Here is an 18,112-nt window from a genome sequence, read left to right on the forward strand (position 1 = left end):
GGTGGAAAACCTCTGGAATCTGGAGAACGAGAGAGAGGGAGGGAGGGAGGGAGAGAGAAAGAGCGAGAGAGAGGGAAAAAGAGGAGGAAAAAGAAAGAGGAGAGTGAGAAGGGGGAGTTTACAGAGAGGAGATAGGAGACAAAGCATGGAGAGAGAGAGGGAGAGAGAGAGAGAGGGCACACTCCTCCTCTTCTCTGCTATTTACTGCTGGACTGGATTGTGACTCACAGCTAAAAGGAGCTAGATGTATTAGTCCATCTCTCTGAGAAGCAGAGGGGGAGCACACAGCTCTGGGGGAAGACAGAGAAGAGCTGCTGGAATTGCGTGTTCCTCTCTCCAAGACCTTTCGTACAGAATACCCCCTTCGGAAGAAAGGTAAGTCTACAGGGAATAAGAAGGGGAAAGAATGATTAGAGAGACAGAGAAGGGGAAGGAGTGAGGGGGGATGAGATATACTGTACAGAGAAAGAGAGGAGACAGAAGGGGAAGGAGTGAGGGGGGATGAGATATACTGTACAGGGAAAGAGAGGAGACAGAAGGGGGAGGAGTGAGGGGGGATGGAGATATACTGTACAGGGAAAGAGAGGAGACAGAAGGGGAAGGAGTGAGGGGGGATGAGATATACTGTACAGAGAAAGAGAGGAGACAGAAGGGGAAGGAGTGAGGGGGGATGAGATATACTGTACAGAGAAAGAGAGGAGACAGAAGGGGAAGGAGTGAGGGGGGATGGAGATATACTGTACAGAGAAAGAGAGGAGACAGAAGGGGAAGGAGTGAGGGGTGATGGAGATATACTGTACAGAGAAAGAGAGGAGACAGAAGGGGAAGGAGTGAGGGGTGATGGAGATATACTGTACATAGAAAGAGAGGAGACAGAAGGGGAAGGAGTGAGGGGTGATGGAGATATACTGTACAGAGAAAGAGAGGAGAGAGAAAGGGAAGGAGTGAGGGGGGATAAGATATACTATACAGGGAAAGAGAGGAGACAGAAGGGGGAGGAGAGGGGGGATGAGATATACTGTACAGAGAAAGAGAGGAGACAGAAGGGGGAGGAGTGAGGGGGGGATGAGATATACTGTACAGGGAAAGAGAGGAGACAGAAGAGGAAGGAGTGAGGGGGGATGAGATATACTGTACAGAGAAAGAGAGGAGACAGAAGGGGAAGGAGTGAGGGGTGATGGAGATATACTGTACAGAGAAAGAGAGGAGACAGAAGGGGAAGGAGTGAGGGGGGATGAGATATACTGTACAGAGAAAGAGAGGAGACAGAAGGGGAAGGAGTGAGGGGGGATAAGATATACTGTACAGAGAAAGAGAGGAGACAGAAGGGGAAGGAGTGAGGGGGGATAAGATATACTATACAGAGAAAGAGAGGAGACAGAAGGGGAAGGAGTGAGGGGGGATGAGATATACTGTACAGAGAAAGAGAGGAGACAGAAGGGGAAGGAGTGAGGGGGGATAAGATATACTATACAGAGAAAGAGAGGAGACAGAAGGGGAAGGAGTGAGGGGGGATGAGATATACTGTACAGAGAAAGAGAGGAGACAGAAGGGGAAGGAGTGAGGGGGGATGAGATATACTGTACAGGGAAAGAGAGGAGACAGAAGAGGAAGGAGTGAGGGGTGATGGAGATATACTGTACATAGAAAGAGAGGAGAGAGAAAGGGAAGGAGTGAGGGGGGATGAGATATACTGTACATAGAAAGAGAGGAGAGAGAAAGGGAAGGAGTGAGGGGGGATAAGATATACTATACAGGGAAAGAGAGGAGAGAGAAAGGGAAGGAGTGAGGGGGGATAAGATATACTATACAGGGAAAGAGAGGAGACAGAAGGGGAAGGAGTGAGGGGGGATGGAGATATACTGTACAGGGAAAGAGAGGAGACAGAAGGGGAGGAGTGAGGGGGGATGGAGATATACTGTACAGAGAAAGAGAGGAGACAGAAGGGGAAGGAGTGAGGGGGGATGGAGATATACTGTACAGAGAAAGAGAGGAGACAGAAGGGGAAGAGTGAGGGGGGATGAGATATACTGTACAGAGAAAGAGAGGAGACAGAAGGGGAAGGAGTGAGGGGGGATGGAGATAAACTATACAGGGAAAGAGAGGAGACAGAAGGGGAAGGAGTGAGGGGGGATGAGATATACTGTACAGAGAAAGAGAGGAGACAGAAGGGGAAGGAGTGAGGGGTGATGGAGATATACTATACAGAGAAAGAGAGGAGACAGAAGGGGAAGGAGTGAGGGGGGATGAGATATACTGTACAGAGAAAGAGAGGAGACAGAAGGGGAAGGAGTGCGGGCGGATGAGATATACTATTCTCTCTCTCTCTGTCTCTCTCTCTCTGTCTCTCTCTCTCTGTCTCTCTCTCTCTGTCTCTTTAGCTCTCTCTGTCTCTCTCTCTCTGTCTCTGTCTCTGTCTCTCTCTCTGTCTCTTTCTCTCTGTCTCTCTGTCTCTCTCTCTCTCTGTCTCTCTCTCTTTGTCTCTCTCTCTCTCTGTCTCTCTCTCTCTCTCTGTCTCTCTCTGTCTCTCTCTCTGTCTCTCTCTGTCTGTCTCTCTCTCTCTCTCTCTCTCTCTCTTTCTCTCTCTCTCTCTCTCTCTCTCTCTCTCTCTCTCTTCTCTAGAGGTTGTGTGTTCTATAGGGTGCAGTGGCCCGAGGGGATGGGAGAGTATGAAACGCTTCTGTGCCGTTCAATCAATCCTGCTGACTAGTGACTATTCCGTGTGTGTGAAATACCTGCCCGTATTTCTGTATTTGTTTTAATCTGTGTGTGTTTAGGAGATGTACTGCACACAGTTGCATAAAAGAGAGATCCGAGTCCTGCTGTCCTGGGCTGGGAATTGCTGTGGCTGTGCAGCGGTGGTGAAAGTAGTGTAGAAGTGTGTGTGTGTGTGTGTGTGTGTGTGTGTGTGTGTGTGTGTGTGTGTGTGTGTGTGTGTGTGTGTGTGTGTGTGTAGAGGGGTGGTTGAGTTTAGTCACTCACATACATACATACACTCACAACCATTTAAACATGACACACATTTCTAGAAATATATAGTAGGCCAACACACACATCCCAGGGCTGGCTGGGTAACAGGCCCTGAGGGCTTGGTGTAGATGGACCTCTCAGATCTCCTGTTGGGACTTCAGTTCTGGTTCTGTCTCTGTCTGTTCATCACATTTAGAACAGATGTTAATGTACTTGCTCATCAACTTAGATGATTTCAATCTCTCTCTGTTCCTCTCCATTATTGTTCGGTACTCCCACTCTCTGAGTTAGGACATGTACAGGTATGCTGTAAGAGAAATGCACACAAGGGCCTGGAGGGAATGGAATGCAGCCCAACTATTGCATTACATGGGGGTGGTAGGTGGTGTGTAGGCAGCTTACATGGGTAGATTAGTATAGTGATGGTGGTTGACGGGGTTATTGCACAGCTGCTATTGGGGACTTTACCTTGGCTAACCCTAGACCTGTAACGCATTGGCGACCAATCTCACCATATAGAGAGGAGCGTAGGGGAGAGAGAGAGAGGTAAGAATGAGAGAGGGAGATGAAGGGAGAAAGAAAAGTGGCAGAGAGAGAGAAAGGGTTGGGGTTGAGAAAGGAGGGAATTCGAGAGAGAGAAACGGAACAAACGAAATAGGGAGAGAGTGGGGTGAGAGAAGGAGGCAGGTTGCAGCAAGACAGCAGCCATGTTTTCCACAACAGCTGTTGAGCAAACAGAGTGAAGGGGAAGAGGCAAATCCTACCACCTGCCCTTGTTTTACAAGGACGCCAGGTGACCAATCATACTCAGTCATCATGCTGCTCACCCTGCCCCACCTGACCACCTAGCCAATCAAATCATCACCTCACATAGGGGTTGTGACACGTACAATATTCCACTTAATTGACGACCATAAATCATTTTACACTTCAGTCAACCCTAATGGACTGACCTACATTAATCCTACTTATTCATTACTTCTCAAACCACAGCCTACTACCTATATAGGGCTCTACTTTGACACCATATTCCCTATATAGGGCTCTACTTTGACACCCTATTCCCTATGTAGTGCACTACTTTGACACCCTATTCCCTTTAGGGCAATCATTTAGACCAGAGCCTGTTCTGATCAACTGTACTACACTATAGGAAGCCAATAGGGTGTCTTGTGATTATCACGTCACCTCAGCCAACTGAACTGTGTCCCTCTGGCCAACCAAGTAGTATTCAATGGGGACATGTTGAGCAACGTGTGTTTAAGGAATTTTCACAGTCCCTAGAAGCGATATTGGTAGATCATGTCAAGTGTGTGTATGCTTGTGTGTGTGTGTACGTGCATTTGTGTGTGTGTGTGTGTGTGTGTGTATACTTGCATGTGTCCATGTTTGCACTTGTTTGTATGTGTGTATAGCAGATCCCTTTTGTCCTTTCCACTCCTCACATGTGCTGCGTTTACCATTATATAATCACAGCAGAACCAAGAACTAACACATCCTCTGATGGGGAAGGACACAGGAAGAGAAATAGTGACAGCATTACAACTGTGTAGTGATTGGTTCACTGAGACCTATAGAGAAATAGTGACAGCATTACAACTGTGTAGTGATTGGTTCACTGAGACCTATAGAGAAATAGTAACAGCATTACAACTGTGTAGTGATTGGTTCACTGAGACCTATAGAGAAATAGTGACAGCATTACAACTGTGTAGTGATTGGTTCACTGAGACCTATAGAGAAATAGTGACAGCATTACAACTGTGTAGTGATTGGTTCACTGAGACCTATAGAGAAATAGTGACAGCATTACAACTGTGTAGTGATTGGTTCACTGAGACCTATAGAGCAATAGTGACAGCATTACAACTGTGTAGTGATTGGTTCACTGAGACCTATAGAGAAATAGTGACAGCATTACAACTGTGTAGTGATTGGTTCACTGAGACCTATAGAGAAATAGTAACAGCATTACAACTGTGTAGTGATTGGTTCACTGAGACCTATAGAGAGTCTCCGTCCCAAATGGCAACCTATCCCCTATATTGAGCAAAAGAAGTGTACTACAAAGGGAATAGGGTGCCATTTGGGATGCAGACAGAGAGTCTTCTTGGCTGTGTGAAATCCTATCGGTTTCATCAGAGGCTTTGAAGTACCCAATGTAAACGATAACCCAGAGAAATATCAGTCTGTTTCCTCTCCTCCTTTCAGACCAGCGTCTGATTGGTTATTGCATCTACTCAGCCTGCCCATGTATTCATGAGCTCACGTGTGTGTGTGTGTGTGTGTGTGTGTCCTCCAGCATTTGTCGTGTTTTTCCTCCATTTGGCACTATTTCTGTCTCTCAGACACAAACGGAACACACACACACACACACACACACACACACACACACACACACACACACATACACACTGAGCCAATGCTCCCAGTCCCATTTAACACTATCTATTAATGGAGATGTATCCATGGCGAAGGTGGTTTAATAAAACTCCTATTGGCTCTTCAGGCTGCCGGTGAACAAAACAAGCTTCCCCATTGGTCCCCTGGAATAGACTATTTCCTGTGGATTGTCTCTGCATTGAATCCATATATTGTTGATTTTTAGATCTGGTCGTTATTGTTCTACAACAAAGAGACGCTGAATCATTGTAAACGTACGTCCTGAAAAACACATACACTGTATAGATGGATGATCAGTTTGAGGACACAAAGCCCACCCATCTCAGCCACAGCAGTGGCTTTGCCTTTACTGTACAGTGGTTGCCAGGCAACCGGTGGTCTCTGGTTTCCCTCCAGTTATCCCCGGCGATGAGGAGGAGAGGCGCTGGTTAAAAATGGATCAGGAAGAGAGAGTGGGGGCAGAGGCTTGGTCTCCACGGTGATAGTGATGACCATTGGGACTGTGTCTGTCTGTATTTGTGTCTGTCTGTATTTGTGTCTGTCTGTATTTGTGTGTGTGTGTGTGTGTGTGTGTGTGTGTGTGTGTGTGTGTGTGTGTGTGTGTGTGTGTGTGTGTGTGTGTGTGTGTGTGTGTGTGTGTGTGTGTGTGTGTGTGTGTGTGTGTGTGTGTGTGTGTGTGTGTGTGTGTGTGTGTGTGTGTGGACTAGAGCCTGCAGTCTTGTAGCAGTAGATATTCCAGGCAAATCAATTCCAATCAGGATAGACAACAGAAGGGCCTTTAGGAAAACCTGTATTGACAGGGAGAGGAAGGTAAAGGAGGACTAACACACACCAGATCTGCACATTATTTTACAGTAGACATGACTTGTTGAAGGTACAGTAACAGAAACGTTGCCCTCTCTGCAAACAGTGTATTCAAGCTGCTCACACTACGCTGCATTGTTTAAAGATACAGTCTGCGATTTGAAAAAACAACAGAACCAGGGTCCCGGTACTTGTTTTGGTACACAGCTGAGGCCGGGTCACAGACTGTAGCTTTAAGTGAGGGCTAGGGTCTCTGTGGCCGATGGGGACATTGTCTCTTCCTTGATACGTTTTTATTTATCAACACAAACCAACAGAAACAACACAACAACAACACAACCGCCCCATACACACCACAACATGCCCACACCTGTCCATGTACACACATAAATACATTGTCTCAATGGGATTTGTATTCTGTTTTAAGGCCTTTCTCTGTGCCAAAAGTCAATGCCTGCCTGCTCATGCGAACTTAACTAGGCCGTCATGGGCAATGCTAGCCTGGTTAAACTAGACTGAACACTACGAAACAACAGGGGACGTAATGTTTAGTCCGGTTTGACCAGGCTAGGCCCAGTCACAATCCCTTCCTTTTCATCTTACTACTAACACCAGACCATTTAGAGGCCCATAGGGCTCTGGTCAAAAGTATTGCACTACATAGGGAATAGGGTGCCATTTAGGATTCAGTCTGTCTTAGTTCCTTAGTGACAGTGACTGGAGTTCACCAGACATGCTTTGATCCAATGGAGCCACGGCAATGTCCTTGAGCTCAACCAATCCAGAGTCCATGAACGAATTGACCTGGAAAGGATCAAAAGGTCTTGTCGATGGCTTGGGGTCGTGACTTGTAGAGCTGTCTGGGGAGTTCTGATTGGGTTATATTGACAGGCTGGAGGACGCACATACACTCACACAAAAGCGCGTACAAACACGGACACAAACCAATAGAGACACGGTCACGATGTCTGAATGTGTTAGCGGTCGATGGAGTGGAATAAGAGCTTTTAGGCCCTTAAGCCTCATTTTCAACTGCAAAGTGAACGCTTTTGGTTGCTAGGTCCATCAGAGCAATCACACCAGGGGTCCACGCTCTCTCACCAGGCAATTAGTCTATCAGTTTGATAGATAGGAGGGAGGGGTAGAATAAGAGAGAAGGGGGAGGGATGGAAAGAGAGGGGACAGTAGGAGGAAGGGGAAAGAGATGGAAAGAGAGGTAGAAAGAGAGGGGACAGTAGGAGGAAGGGGAAAGAGATGGAAAGAGAGGTAGAAAGAGAGAGGACAGTAGGAGGAAGGGGAAAGAGATGGAAAGAGAGGGGACAGTAGGAGGGAGAGGGGACGAGGAAGGAGAAAAATATATAGAGGGACAGCAAGAGATGGATTAACGAGGATGAGAGTTGGTCTTGTTCTCTCATCATTAAAACTAGAACGGTATTGTGAGCACAGACAGTGATTCGGCTAAAGTTTCTCCCTCCCTCCCGCCCTCCTTTTATCTGCTCAAATGAGCCGGCCTGTCAACCTAGCTCTCCCATTGGTCAGAGAAGGCATCCCTTTGTGACAGGATCCTAAATGAGGGAAAAGTCCTTGTTGAGGTCCAGTGATTACCCAGTGGTCAGTTGCAGCCAACCGTATCCTTGTTTGTCCACCAGTTCACAGTACGTATCTATTTGACTCGTTGTTGAAGGTAAGGCAACATGTTTTGGCATGAAAGTCTTACTGTTGTGGCAAAGTCAAGGCTTCCGTTCTGAAACATGTTTCTTTTATTATAAAGTCCTTCAACAGTGTCTGAATATAGTTATTGTATAACCACTCGTTTCATTCCCCTTCATAGGACTGGGAGGTAGGGACACTGAACCCTTTTTCCTGATCGTCTCTGTAATCGCAGTTCGCTGATGGGGTGTGTGTGGTTTCCTCTGGCATTGCAGTGGAGTTTAGAGGATTAGGGTCGTTACCGTATCTGTCCCGGTTAAGCCTGTAATCAGAGCTGTTCCCCTGGACTGACGGCAACGTTAACGGGATTACTCCATCGATCAGCGAAAACACACACACACACACACTTTGGCACTAACTCTCTTCAGAGTGAGCAGACCACACACTCTCACAGTGTGGACAGACAGACAGAGATACACATGAACGCAGGCACAGACACACACACACACACACACACACACACACACACACACACACACACACACACACGGACTCTAGACAAAGACTAGAGGCTACGTCCCAAACCGTTTCATTTAAAGGAAGACTGTCAACACCGCAAGGCAAGTTAACCAGCTTGATCCCTCCGGCAATGTCCCAGCAAAAATACTGCAATCTGAAGAGACACAGAGAGAGAAAGAAAGAGAGAATGAAAGAGACACAGAGAGAGAGAGAAAGAGAGAATAAAAGAGGGAGCGAGAGAGGAATAGAGCGAGCAAAAGAGAGAAAGAGAGATAGAGATGGGTTGTCACTTTGCCATCAGAGACAGAGATAGACATGGGGGCATGGTGCAGTCAGGCACACGTACTCTACTGTAGAGAGAACACATACTGTACACACTGTAGAGAGAACACATACTGTAGAGAGAACACATACTGTAGAGAGAACACATACTGTACACACTGTAGAGAGAACACATACTGTAGAGAGAACACATACTGTACACACTGTAGAGAGAACACATACTGTAGAGAGAACACATACTGTACACACTGTAGAGAGAACACATACTGTACACACTGTAGAGAGAACACATACTGTAGAGAGAACACATACTGTAGAGAGAACACATACTGTACACACTGTAGAGAGAACACATACTGTAGAGAGAACACATACTGTACACACTGTAGAGAGAACACATACTGTAGAGAGAACACATACTGTACACACTGTAGAGAGAACACATACTGTACACACTGTAGAGAACACATACTGTAGAGAGAACACATACTGTAGAGAGAACACATACTGTACACACTGTAGAGAGAACACATACTGTAGAGAGAACACATACTGTACATACTGTAGAGAACACATACTGTAGAGAGAACACATACTGTACACACTGTAGAGAGAACACATACTGTAGAGAGAACACTTACTGTAGAGAGAACACATACTGTACACACTGTAGAGAGAACACATACTGTACATACTGTTGAGAACACATACTGTACATACTGTACAAAACACATACTGTAGAGAGAACACATACTGTACATACTGTTGAGAACACATACTGTACATACTGTACAGAACACATACTGTAGAGAGAACACATACTGTACATACTGTAGAGAAAACACATACTGTAGAGAGAACACATACTGTACATACTGTTGAGAACACATACTGTACATACTGTACAGAACACATACTGTAGAGAGAACACATACTGTACATACTGTTGAGAACACATACTGTACATACTGTACAGAACACATACTGTAGAGAGAACACATACTGTACATACTGTAGAGAAAACACATACTGTAGAGAGAACACATACTGTACATACTGTAGAGAGAACACATACTGTAGAGAGAACACATACTGTACACACTGTAGAGAGAACACATACTGTAGAGAACACATACTCTAGAGAGAACACATATTGTACACACTGTAGAGAGAACGCACACGTACTGTAGAGAGAACACACACGTACTGTAGAGAGAACACACACGTACTGTAGAGAGAACACACACGTACTGTAGAGAGAACACACATACTGTAGAGAGAACACACGTACTGTAGAGAGAACACACACGTACTGTAGAGAGAACACACACATACTGTAGAGAGAACACACATACTGTAGAGAGAACACACATACTGTAGAGAGAACACACGTACTGTAGAGAGAACACACACACACGTACTGTAGAGAGAACACACACATACTGTAGAGAGAACACACACATACTGTAGAGAGAACACACATACTGTAGAGAGAACACACGTACTGTAGAGAGAACACACACGTACTGTAGAGAGAACACACACGTACTGTAGAGAGAACACACATACTGTAGAGAGAACACACACATACTGTAGAGAGAACACACACATACTGTAGAGAGAACACACACATACTGTAGAGAGAACACACGTACTGTAGAGAGAACACACACGTACTGTAGAGAGAACACACATACTGTAGAGAGATCACACACATACTGTAGAGAGAACACACACATACTGTAGAGAGAACACACACATACTGTAGAGAGAACACACACATACTGTAGAGAGAACACACGTACTGTAGAGAGATCACACACGTACTGTAGAGAGAACACACACATACTGTAGAGAGAACACACGTACTGTAGAGAGAACACATGTACTGTAGAGAGAACACACACGTACTGTAGAGAGAACACATGTACTGTAGAGAGAACACACGTACTGTAGAGAGAACACACATACTGTAGAAAGAACACACACATACTGTAGAGAGAACACACACGTACTGTAGAGAGAACACACGTACTGTAGAGAGAACACACACATACTGTAGAAAGAACACACACATACTGTAGAGAGAACACACGTACTGTAGAGAGAACACATGTACTGTAGAGAGAACACACGTACTGTAGAGAGAACACACACATACTGTAGAAAGAACACACACATACTGTAGAAAGAACACACACATACTGTAGAGAGAACACACACGTACTGTAGAGAGAACACACGTACTGTAGAGAGAACACACGTACTGTAGAGAGAACACACACATACTGTAGAAAGAACACACGTACTGTAGAGAGAACACACACATACTGTAGAAAGAACACACACATACTGTAGAGAGAACACACATACACTGTAGAGAGAACACACACGTACTGTAGAGAGAACACACATACACTGTAGAGAGAACACACGTACTGTAGAGAGAACACACACATACTATAGAAAGAACACACATACACTGTAGAGAGAACACACACGTACTGTAGAGAGAACACATACTGTAGAGAGAACACACATACTGTACACACTGTAGAGAGAACACACATACTGTAGAGAGAACACACATACTGTACACACTGTAGAGAGAACACACACATACTGTAGAGAGAACACACACATACTGTAGAGAGAACACACACATACTGTAGAGAGAACACACACATGTACTGTAGAGAGATCACACACATACTGTAGAGAGAACACACACATACTGTAGAGAGAACACACACATACTGTAGAGAGATCACACACATACTGTAGAGAGATCACACACATACTGTAGAGAGATCACACACATACTGTAGAGAGATCACACATACTGTAGAGAGAACACACACATACTGTAGAGAGAACACACACGTACTGTAGAGAGAACACACACATACTGTAGAGAGAACACACATACTGTACACACTGTAGAGAGAACACACATACTGTAGAGAGAACACACATACTGTACACACTGTAGAGAGAACACACACATACTGTAGAGAGAACACACACATACTGTAGAGAGAACACACACATGTACTGTAGAGAGATCACACACATACTGTAGAGAGAACACACACATACTGTAGAGAGAACACACACATACTGTAGAGAGATCACACACATACTGTAGAGAGAACACACACATACTGTAGAGAGATCACACACATACTGTAGAGAGATCACACACATACTGTAGAGAGATCACACACATACTGTAGAGAGAACACACACATACTGTAGAGAGAACACACGTACTGTAGAGAGAACACACACGTACTGTAGAGAGATCACACATACTGTAGAGAGAACACACACATACTGTAGAGAGAACACACACGTACTGTAGAGAGAACACACACGTACTGTAGAGAGAACACACACGTACTGTAGAGAGATCACACACATACTGTAGAGAGAACGCACACATACTGTAGAGAGAACACACACGTACTGTAGAGAGATCACACACGTACTGTAGAGAGTACGCACACGTACTGTAGAGAGATCACACACGTACTGTAGAGAGTACGCACACGTACTGTAGAGAGAACGCACACGTACTGTAGAGAGAACACACACGTACTGTAGAGAGAACACACACGTACTGTAGAGAGAACGCACACGTACTGTAGAGAGAACGCACACGTACTGTAGAGAGAACACACATACTGTAGAGAGAACACACATACTGTAGAGAGAACACACACATACTGTAGAGAGAACACACATACTGTAGAGAGAACACACACGTACTGTAGAGAGAACACACATACTGTAGAGAGATCACACACATACTGTAGAGAGAACGCACACGTACTGTAGAGAGAACACACACGTACTGTAGAGAGAACACACACATACTGTAGAGAGAACACACATACTGTACACACTGTAGAGAGAACACACATACTGTAGAGAGAACACACATACTGTACACACTGTAGAGAGAACACACACATACTGTAGAGAGAACACACACATACTGTAGAGAGAACACACACATGTACTGTAGAGAGATCACACACATACTGTAGAGAGAACACACACATACTGTAGAGAGAACACACACATACTGTAGAGAGATCACACACATACTGTAGAGAGAACACACACATACTGTAGAGAGATCACACACATACTGTAGAGAGATCACACACATACTGTAGAGAGATCACACACATACTGTAGAGAGAACACACACATACTGTAGAGAGAACACACGTACTGTAGAGAGAACACACACGTACTGTAGAGAGATCACACATACTGTAGAGAGAACACACACATACTGTAGAGAGAACACACACGTACTGTAGAGAGAACACACACGTACTGTAGAGAGAACACACACGTACTGTAGAGAGATCACACACATACTGTAGAGAGATCACACACATACTGTAGAGAGAACACACATACTGTAGAGAGAACACACACGTACTGTAGAGAGAACACACATACTGTAGAGAGATCACACACATACTGTAGAGAGAACGCACACGTACTGTAGAGAGAACACACACATACTGTAGAGAGAACACACACGTACTGTAGAGAGATCACACACGTACTGTAGAGAGTACGCACACGTACTGTAGAGAGATCACACACGTACTGTAGAGAGTACGCACACGTACTGTAGAGAGAACGCACACGTACTGTAGAGAGAACGCACGCGTACTGTAGAGAGAACACACACGTACTGTAGAGAGAACGCACACGTACTGTAGAGAGAACGCACACGTACTGTAGAGAGAACACACATACTGTAGAGAGAACACACATACTGTAGAGAGAACACACACATACTGTAGAGAGAACACACATACTGTAGAGAGAACACACGTACTGTAGAGAGAACACACATACTGTAGAGAGAACACACACATACTGTAGAGAGAACACACACACTGTAGAGAGAACACACATACTGTAGAGAGAACACACACGTACTGTAGAGAGAACACACGTACTGTAGAGAGAACACACACATACTGTAGAGAGAACACACATACTGTAGAGAGAACACACACATACTGTACATACTATAGAAAGAACACACACATACTGTACATAGTGTAGAGAGAACACACACATACTGTAGAGAGAACACACATACTGTAGCCGGGGGTAGAGAGAGAGCTAACAGTAACTGGTCAGGTTACATTTCAGTCCTCGTCCATTCAGAGTTAACATTGTAATGTACTCCCCCAGGATCTAAATAGCATAGGTTTTGGTCAAACAAAGAACAAGATGTGTGTGTGTGAGGTGAGGAGAAAGAGGGAGAATGGAGCTGGCTAATAATTGGATCTGCTTACGTGTGTTTGTGTAACGGACAGAGAGAGAGAGCGATAGCCTCACAAAATGAATGAAATCCAACGAAACCTCCAACCATCAACACCCAGAATGACATATTAACGTCCGTCTTTGATCATGGTCATTTTGGCGATTAGAATCATTTTTTTCTGGAAGAGAGAACAGTGTTAGACGATGACCAAAGCGTTCACATATTTTTTGAATTGCCTGAATGTTTAGAGCCTGTTTGTTTAGCCAAACACTCCTCTATTTCAAGAAGCCCATTGATTATTTTATAGCGTGGCGTTAACATTTAAATATGGTGATTTTCATGTGACCCGGTGGCCATCATTTTACGATATAGTATCTATTAAATCAAAGCCGCAAGTTTCCTGTATAGGAAAATACATGTTCTTCTTGTTTCTGGATTGGAAAAATAATAATTTGAGTTTATTTAGATTTCTCTTTTGGTTGCTGTGTGTGTGGTAACAGATGCGGGCCAGTAATTGGTGAGTGAGGGCTGGAGAGGAAGGAATCAATAACGTGTGTGTGTGTGTGTGTGTGTGTGTGTGTGTGTGTGTGTGTGTGTGTGTGTGTGTGTGTGTGTGTGTGTCTGTGTGTCTGTGTGTCTGTGTGTCTGTGTGTGGTAATGGAGGTAGCGTAGGGAGAGTCATTAGGCTCACGGCTAGGCCTCAGACTCACTATAATTACCAACTCTCTAGCTGGAACACACCTACATCCTCCCTCCTCTGTCCTCTTATCCACACACACATCCTTCATTGATGCACATCTCACACACACACACACTTACATCCACTGCCTTTTGGGAGAAGAGCTTACTGCCAAGACATCGTATGAGCCACACACACACACACAAATCTAAGGTGTTGGAACCAGTCTTTTGGCAGCCCTTTAAACCCCATGCAGAATGTGCCAGGGAGGACAAACCAAACTAAAAAGTGTGTGTGTTTCAGTGCAAACCTAATTACCTTGTAACGGTGGACCAGGCTGGTGCATTTATGTGATAATAATTCTAGTAATGATGTTACATATGGTCTGCTCTGTGTTTTTACCATTATGACTCATTGTGCCTTCTTTGAAAGACCGGTTATTTTAATATATTATTGTTTAATAGAAACACTCATAAGTTTTTTGCTTATTACAACCAGAGGAGGCTGGTGGGAGGAGCTATAGGAGGACGGGCTCATTGTAATGGCTGGAATGGAATCAATGGAACAGTATCAAACGCATCAAATGTATAGAAACCACATGTTTGACCCCATTCCATCTATTCCATTCCAGCCATTATGATGAGCCTGTCCTCCTATAGCTCCTCCCACCAGCCTCCTCTGATTACAACATCTGTTTTTACCTCAGGCAGTCACATCTGATGGCACCATCACCATTGTTATAAATGTGATGTTGTCAGTTTATTACCGTGGTCTTTGTATTATTCCAGAGTGCCTCACTACCAGTAGAGGTAGGATTTGAATCCAACACTCTCATAACTGGGTTTTACTTCAGTGGGGGCTTATTACATGCTTAGTTCACGTTGATTCCATGTTAAATACATGTTGATAATTGTGTTCTAACAGTTGTGTTGATAGGTTGTTGACCTGTGTCTCTCTTCCTCCCCAGGTGTTGAAGGTCAGTCTGATAGGACACAGGAAGAGAATTCTGGCCTCGCTGGGAGACAGGCTTCACCAAGACCCTCCACAGAAACCCCCACGGGCCATCTCCCTACGGGTCAGTGTGTGCAGTGTGTGTGCAGTGCATGTGTACGTACGTGCATGTGTGTGTGTGTGTCTCTTCTCTCTCTTCCCTCCCAGATGGTAGTAGTCCTAGAGACTGCAGACAGAGATTCAGTGAGCTTAGGGGAAATATCCCCACTGCTGTTGTTAGAATTCACAAGTCTCCCGGCAGACACAAAATGGATGCCGCCAGGACCACAATAGCACCGCAGTTTCCCCTCTCCCTGCCGGTCCTGGATACTAATTACAAGATGCTGGATTCCATTCCCCAGTGCGTATGGGTCTAATGGTCAACTTACAAAGGCCCGGGAAATGCTTCACCTCCTGGGACTCAATTTGATCCGGCAGCCAGGATGTGGCTGCTCCTCTGCAGCCTCTCAAGGCCCAGACGCCTGCTTTCATTCCATTTAACAAATCGGTCCAGACAGAGGGGCTGGGCTGTGTCTCTACTGCAAATCTAGTCTGATGTCCATGTCCAGAGCCAGGCTACAGAGAGGAGGCTGAAGGTTTATTCAGCATAGCATATTGCCACGTTCCAAAAGCATACCACTAGAAACTATTTAGAACGCATGCTCAACACGCAGCAGCTTCATTTTAAGAGGTACGCTAGTGAAAATAATGAGATAAGAGGTAAGCAAGGCAGTCACTATGTAGTGGAATCATTATACCATTATTGTCTTGCCCTAATTTGCGCCCCCCCCTTGAGGCATGTCCACATTGGGAATAGCCAGTAGTGGCAGTCTTGACATTTGACCTCTCCTTTTCTAGATACAGCCTATCATGGAGCCTCAAAAGCATCACATGGCACACTTCACCACCATTTAATAACCCCTCCCCTCTGTCCATCCATCCTCCCAGGAGCCCGGTGGCTGCAACACCCCTCCCCAGATCCTTCCGGGCCAGGCTGCGTACACCACGGCGGGCGTCCCGGGGGGCTCGTTGGACGTGCAGCACCTCATCATGCAGGCGGACGCACGGCGCCGCCAGCGCTCCAACGACAACTACTTAGAGGAGATGCCTCGCTCCAAACTGGAGCGGCAGATGGCCCAAGTCAGCATGGTGAGAGGGGGAGGAGGGAGGGAAGGAAGGAAGAGAAGAAAGAGAGAGGAATAGACAGCAGCCTCTCACAATTATTTTCCTGTGCGTCCTTATTTGACCTCTCTACCACACTATGAAAGCGTGATGATTAATATAATATGACATATCATTCATCCTCTCGGATGGGCGGGGGGCAGAACGCTGTTAGAAATCATTTGTACACTGCAAATTGACCGCAAGAATCCCAAACATATCATGTATTAGATAAAGATAGAATCATTTCAAACCTTGATTACTTTGGGATAAGATCACATATGAATGTATTTATACGTGGAAACTACTGTACTTGGTAACAAATGAAAATCACTTTGAGCTATGTCCAACAACAATTATTTAAAAAAATACATATATATACAGTTGTGGCCAAAAGGTTTGAGAATGACACAAATATACATTTTCACAAAGTCTGCTGCCTCAGTGTCTTTAGATATTTTTGTTAGATGTTACTATGGAATACTGAAGTATAATTACAAGCATTTCATAAGTGTCAAAGGCTTTTATTGACAATTACATGAAGTTGATGCAAAGAGTCAATATTTGCAGTGTTGACCCTTCTTTTTCAAGACCTCTGCAATCCGCCCTGGCATGCTGCCAATTAACTTCTGGGCCACATCCTGGCTGATGGCAGCCCATTCTTGTATAATCAATGCTTGGAGTGTGTCAGAATTTGTGGGGTTTTGTTTGTCCTCCTGCCTCTTGAGGATTGACCACAAGTTCTCAATGGGATTAAGGTCTGGGGAGTTTCCTAGCCATGGACCCAAAGTATCAATGTTTTATTCCCCGAGCCACTTAGTTGCCTCATGGCAAGGTGCTCCATCATGCTGGAAAAGGCATTGTTCGTCACCAAACTGTTCCTGGATGGTTGGGAGATGTTGCTCTCGGATGTGTTGGTACCATTCTATATTCATGGCTGTGTTCTTAGGCAAAATTGTGAGTGAGCCCACTCCCTTGGCTGAGAAGCAACCCCACACATGAATGGTCTCAGGATGCTTTACTGTTGGCATGACACAGGACTGATGGTAGCGCTCACCTTGTCTTCTCCGGACACTTTTTTTTTCCGGATGCCCCAAAGAATCGGAAAGGGGATTCATCATAGAAAATGACCCAGTCCTCAGCAGTCCAATCCCTGTACCTTTTGCAGAATATCAGTCTGTCACTGATGTTTTTCCTGGAGAGAAGTGGCTTCTTTGCTGCCCTTCTTGACACCAGGCCATCCTCCAAAAGTATTCGCCTCACTGTGTGTGCAGATGCACTCACACCTGCCTGCTGCCATTCCTGAGCAAGCTCTGTACTGATGGTGCCCCGATCCCACAGCTGAATCA

General features: G+C 45.1%; 1 protein-coding gene across 4 annotated transcripts in view; it reads left to right on the top strand.

Annotated features, from left to right (window-relative positions):
* The window catches only part of LOC129838664 (ankyrin repeat and sterile alpha motif domain-containing protein 1B-like), a 245,952-nt gene that overhangs the window by 202,326 nt on the left and 25,514 nt on the right, over window positions 1-18,112 (top strand). For all 4 annotated transcript variants that reach the window (XM_055905781.1, XM_055905783.1, XM_055905784.1 and 1 more), the window contains 2 exons: window positions 15,580-15,687; window positions 16,551-16,751. In XM_055905781.1, coding sequence (XP_055761756.1) covers window positions 15,580-15,687; window positions 16,551-16,751 — 309 coding nt within the window. The remainder of the gene's footprint in view (window positions 1-15,579; window positions 15,688-16,550; window positions 16,752-18,112) is intronic.

The sequence above is a fragment of the Salvelinus fontinalis genome, chromosome 39 (genome assembly GCF_029448725.1).
Source record: "Salvelinus fontinalis isolate EN_2023a chromosome 39, ASM2944872v1, whole genome shotgun sequence".
Classification (NCBI taxonomy): domain Eukaryota; kingdom Metazoa; phylum Chordata; class Actinopteri; order Salmoniformes; family Salmonidae; genus Salvelinus; species Salvelinus fontinalis.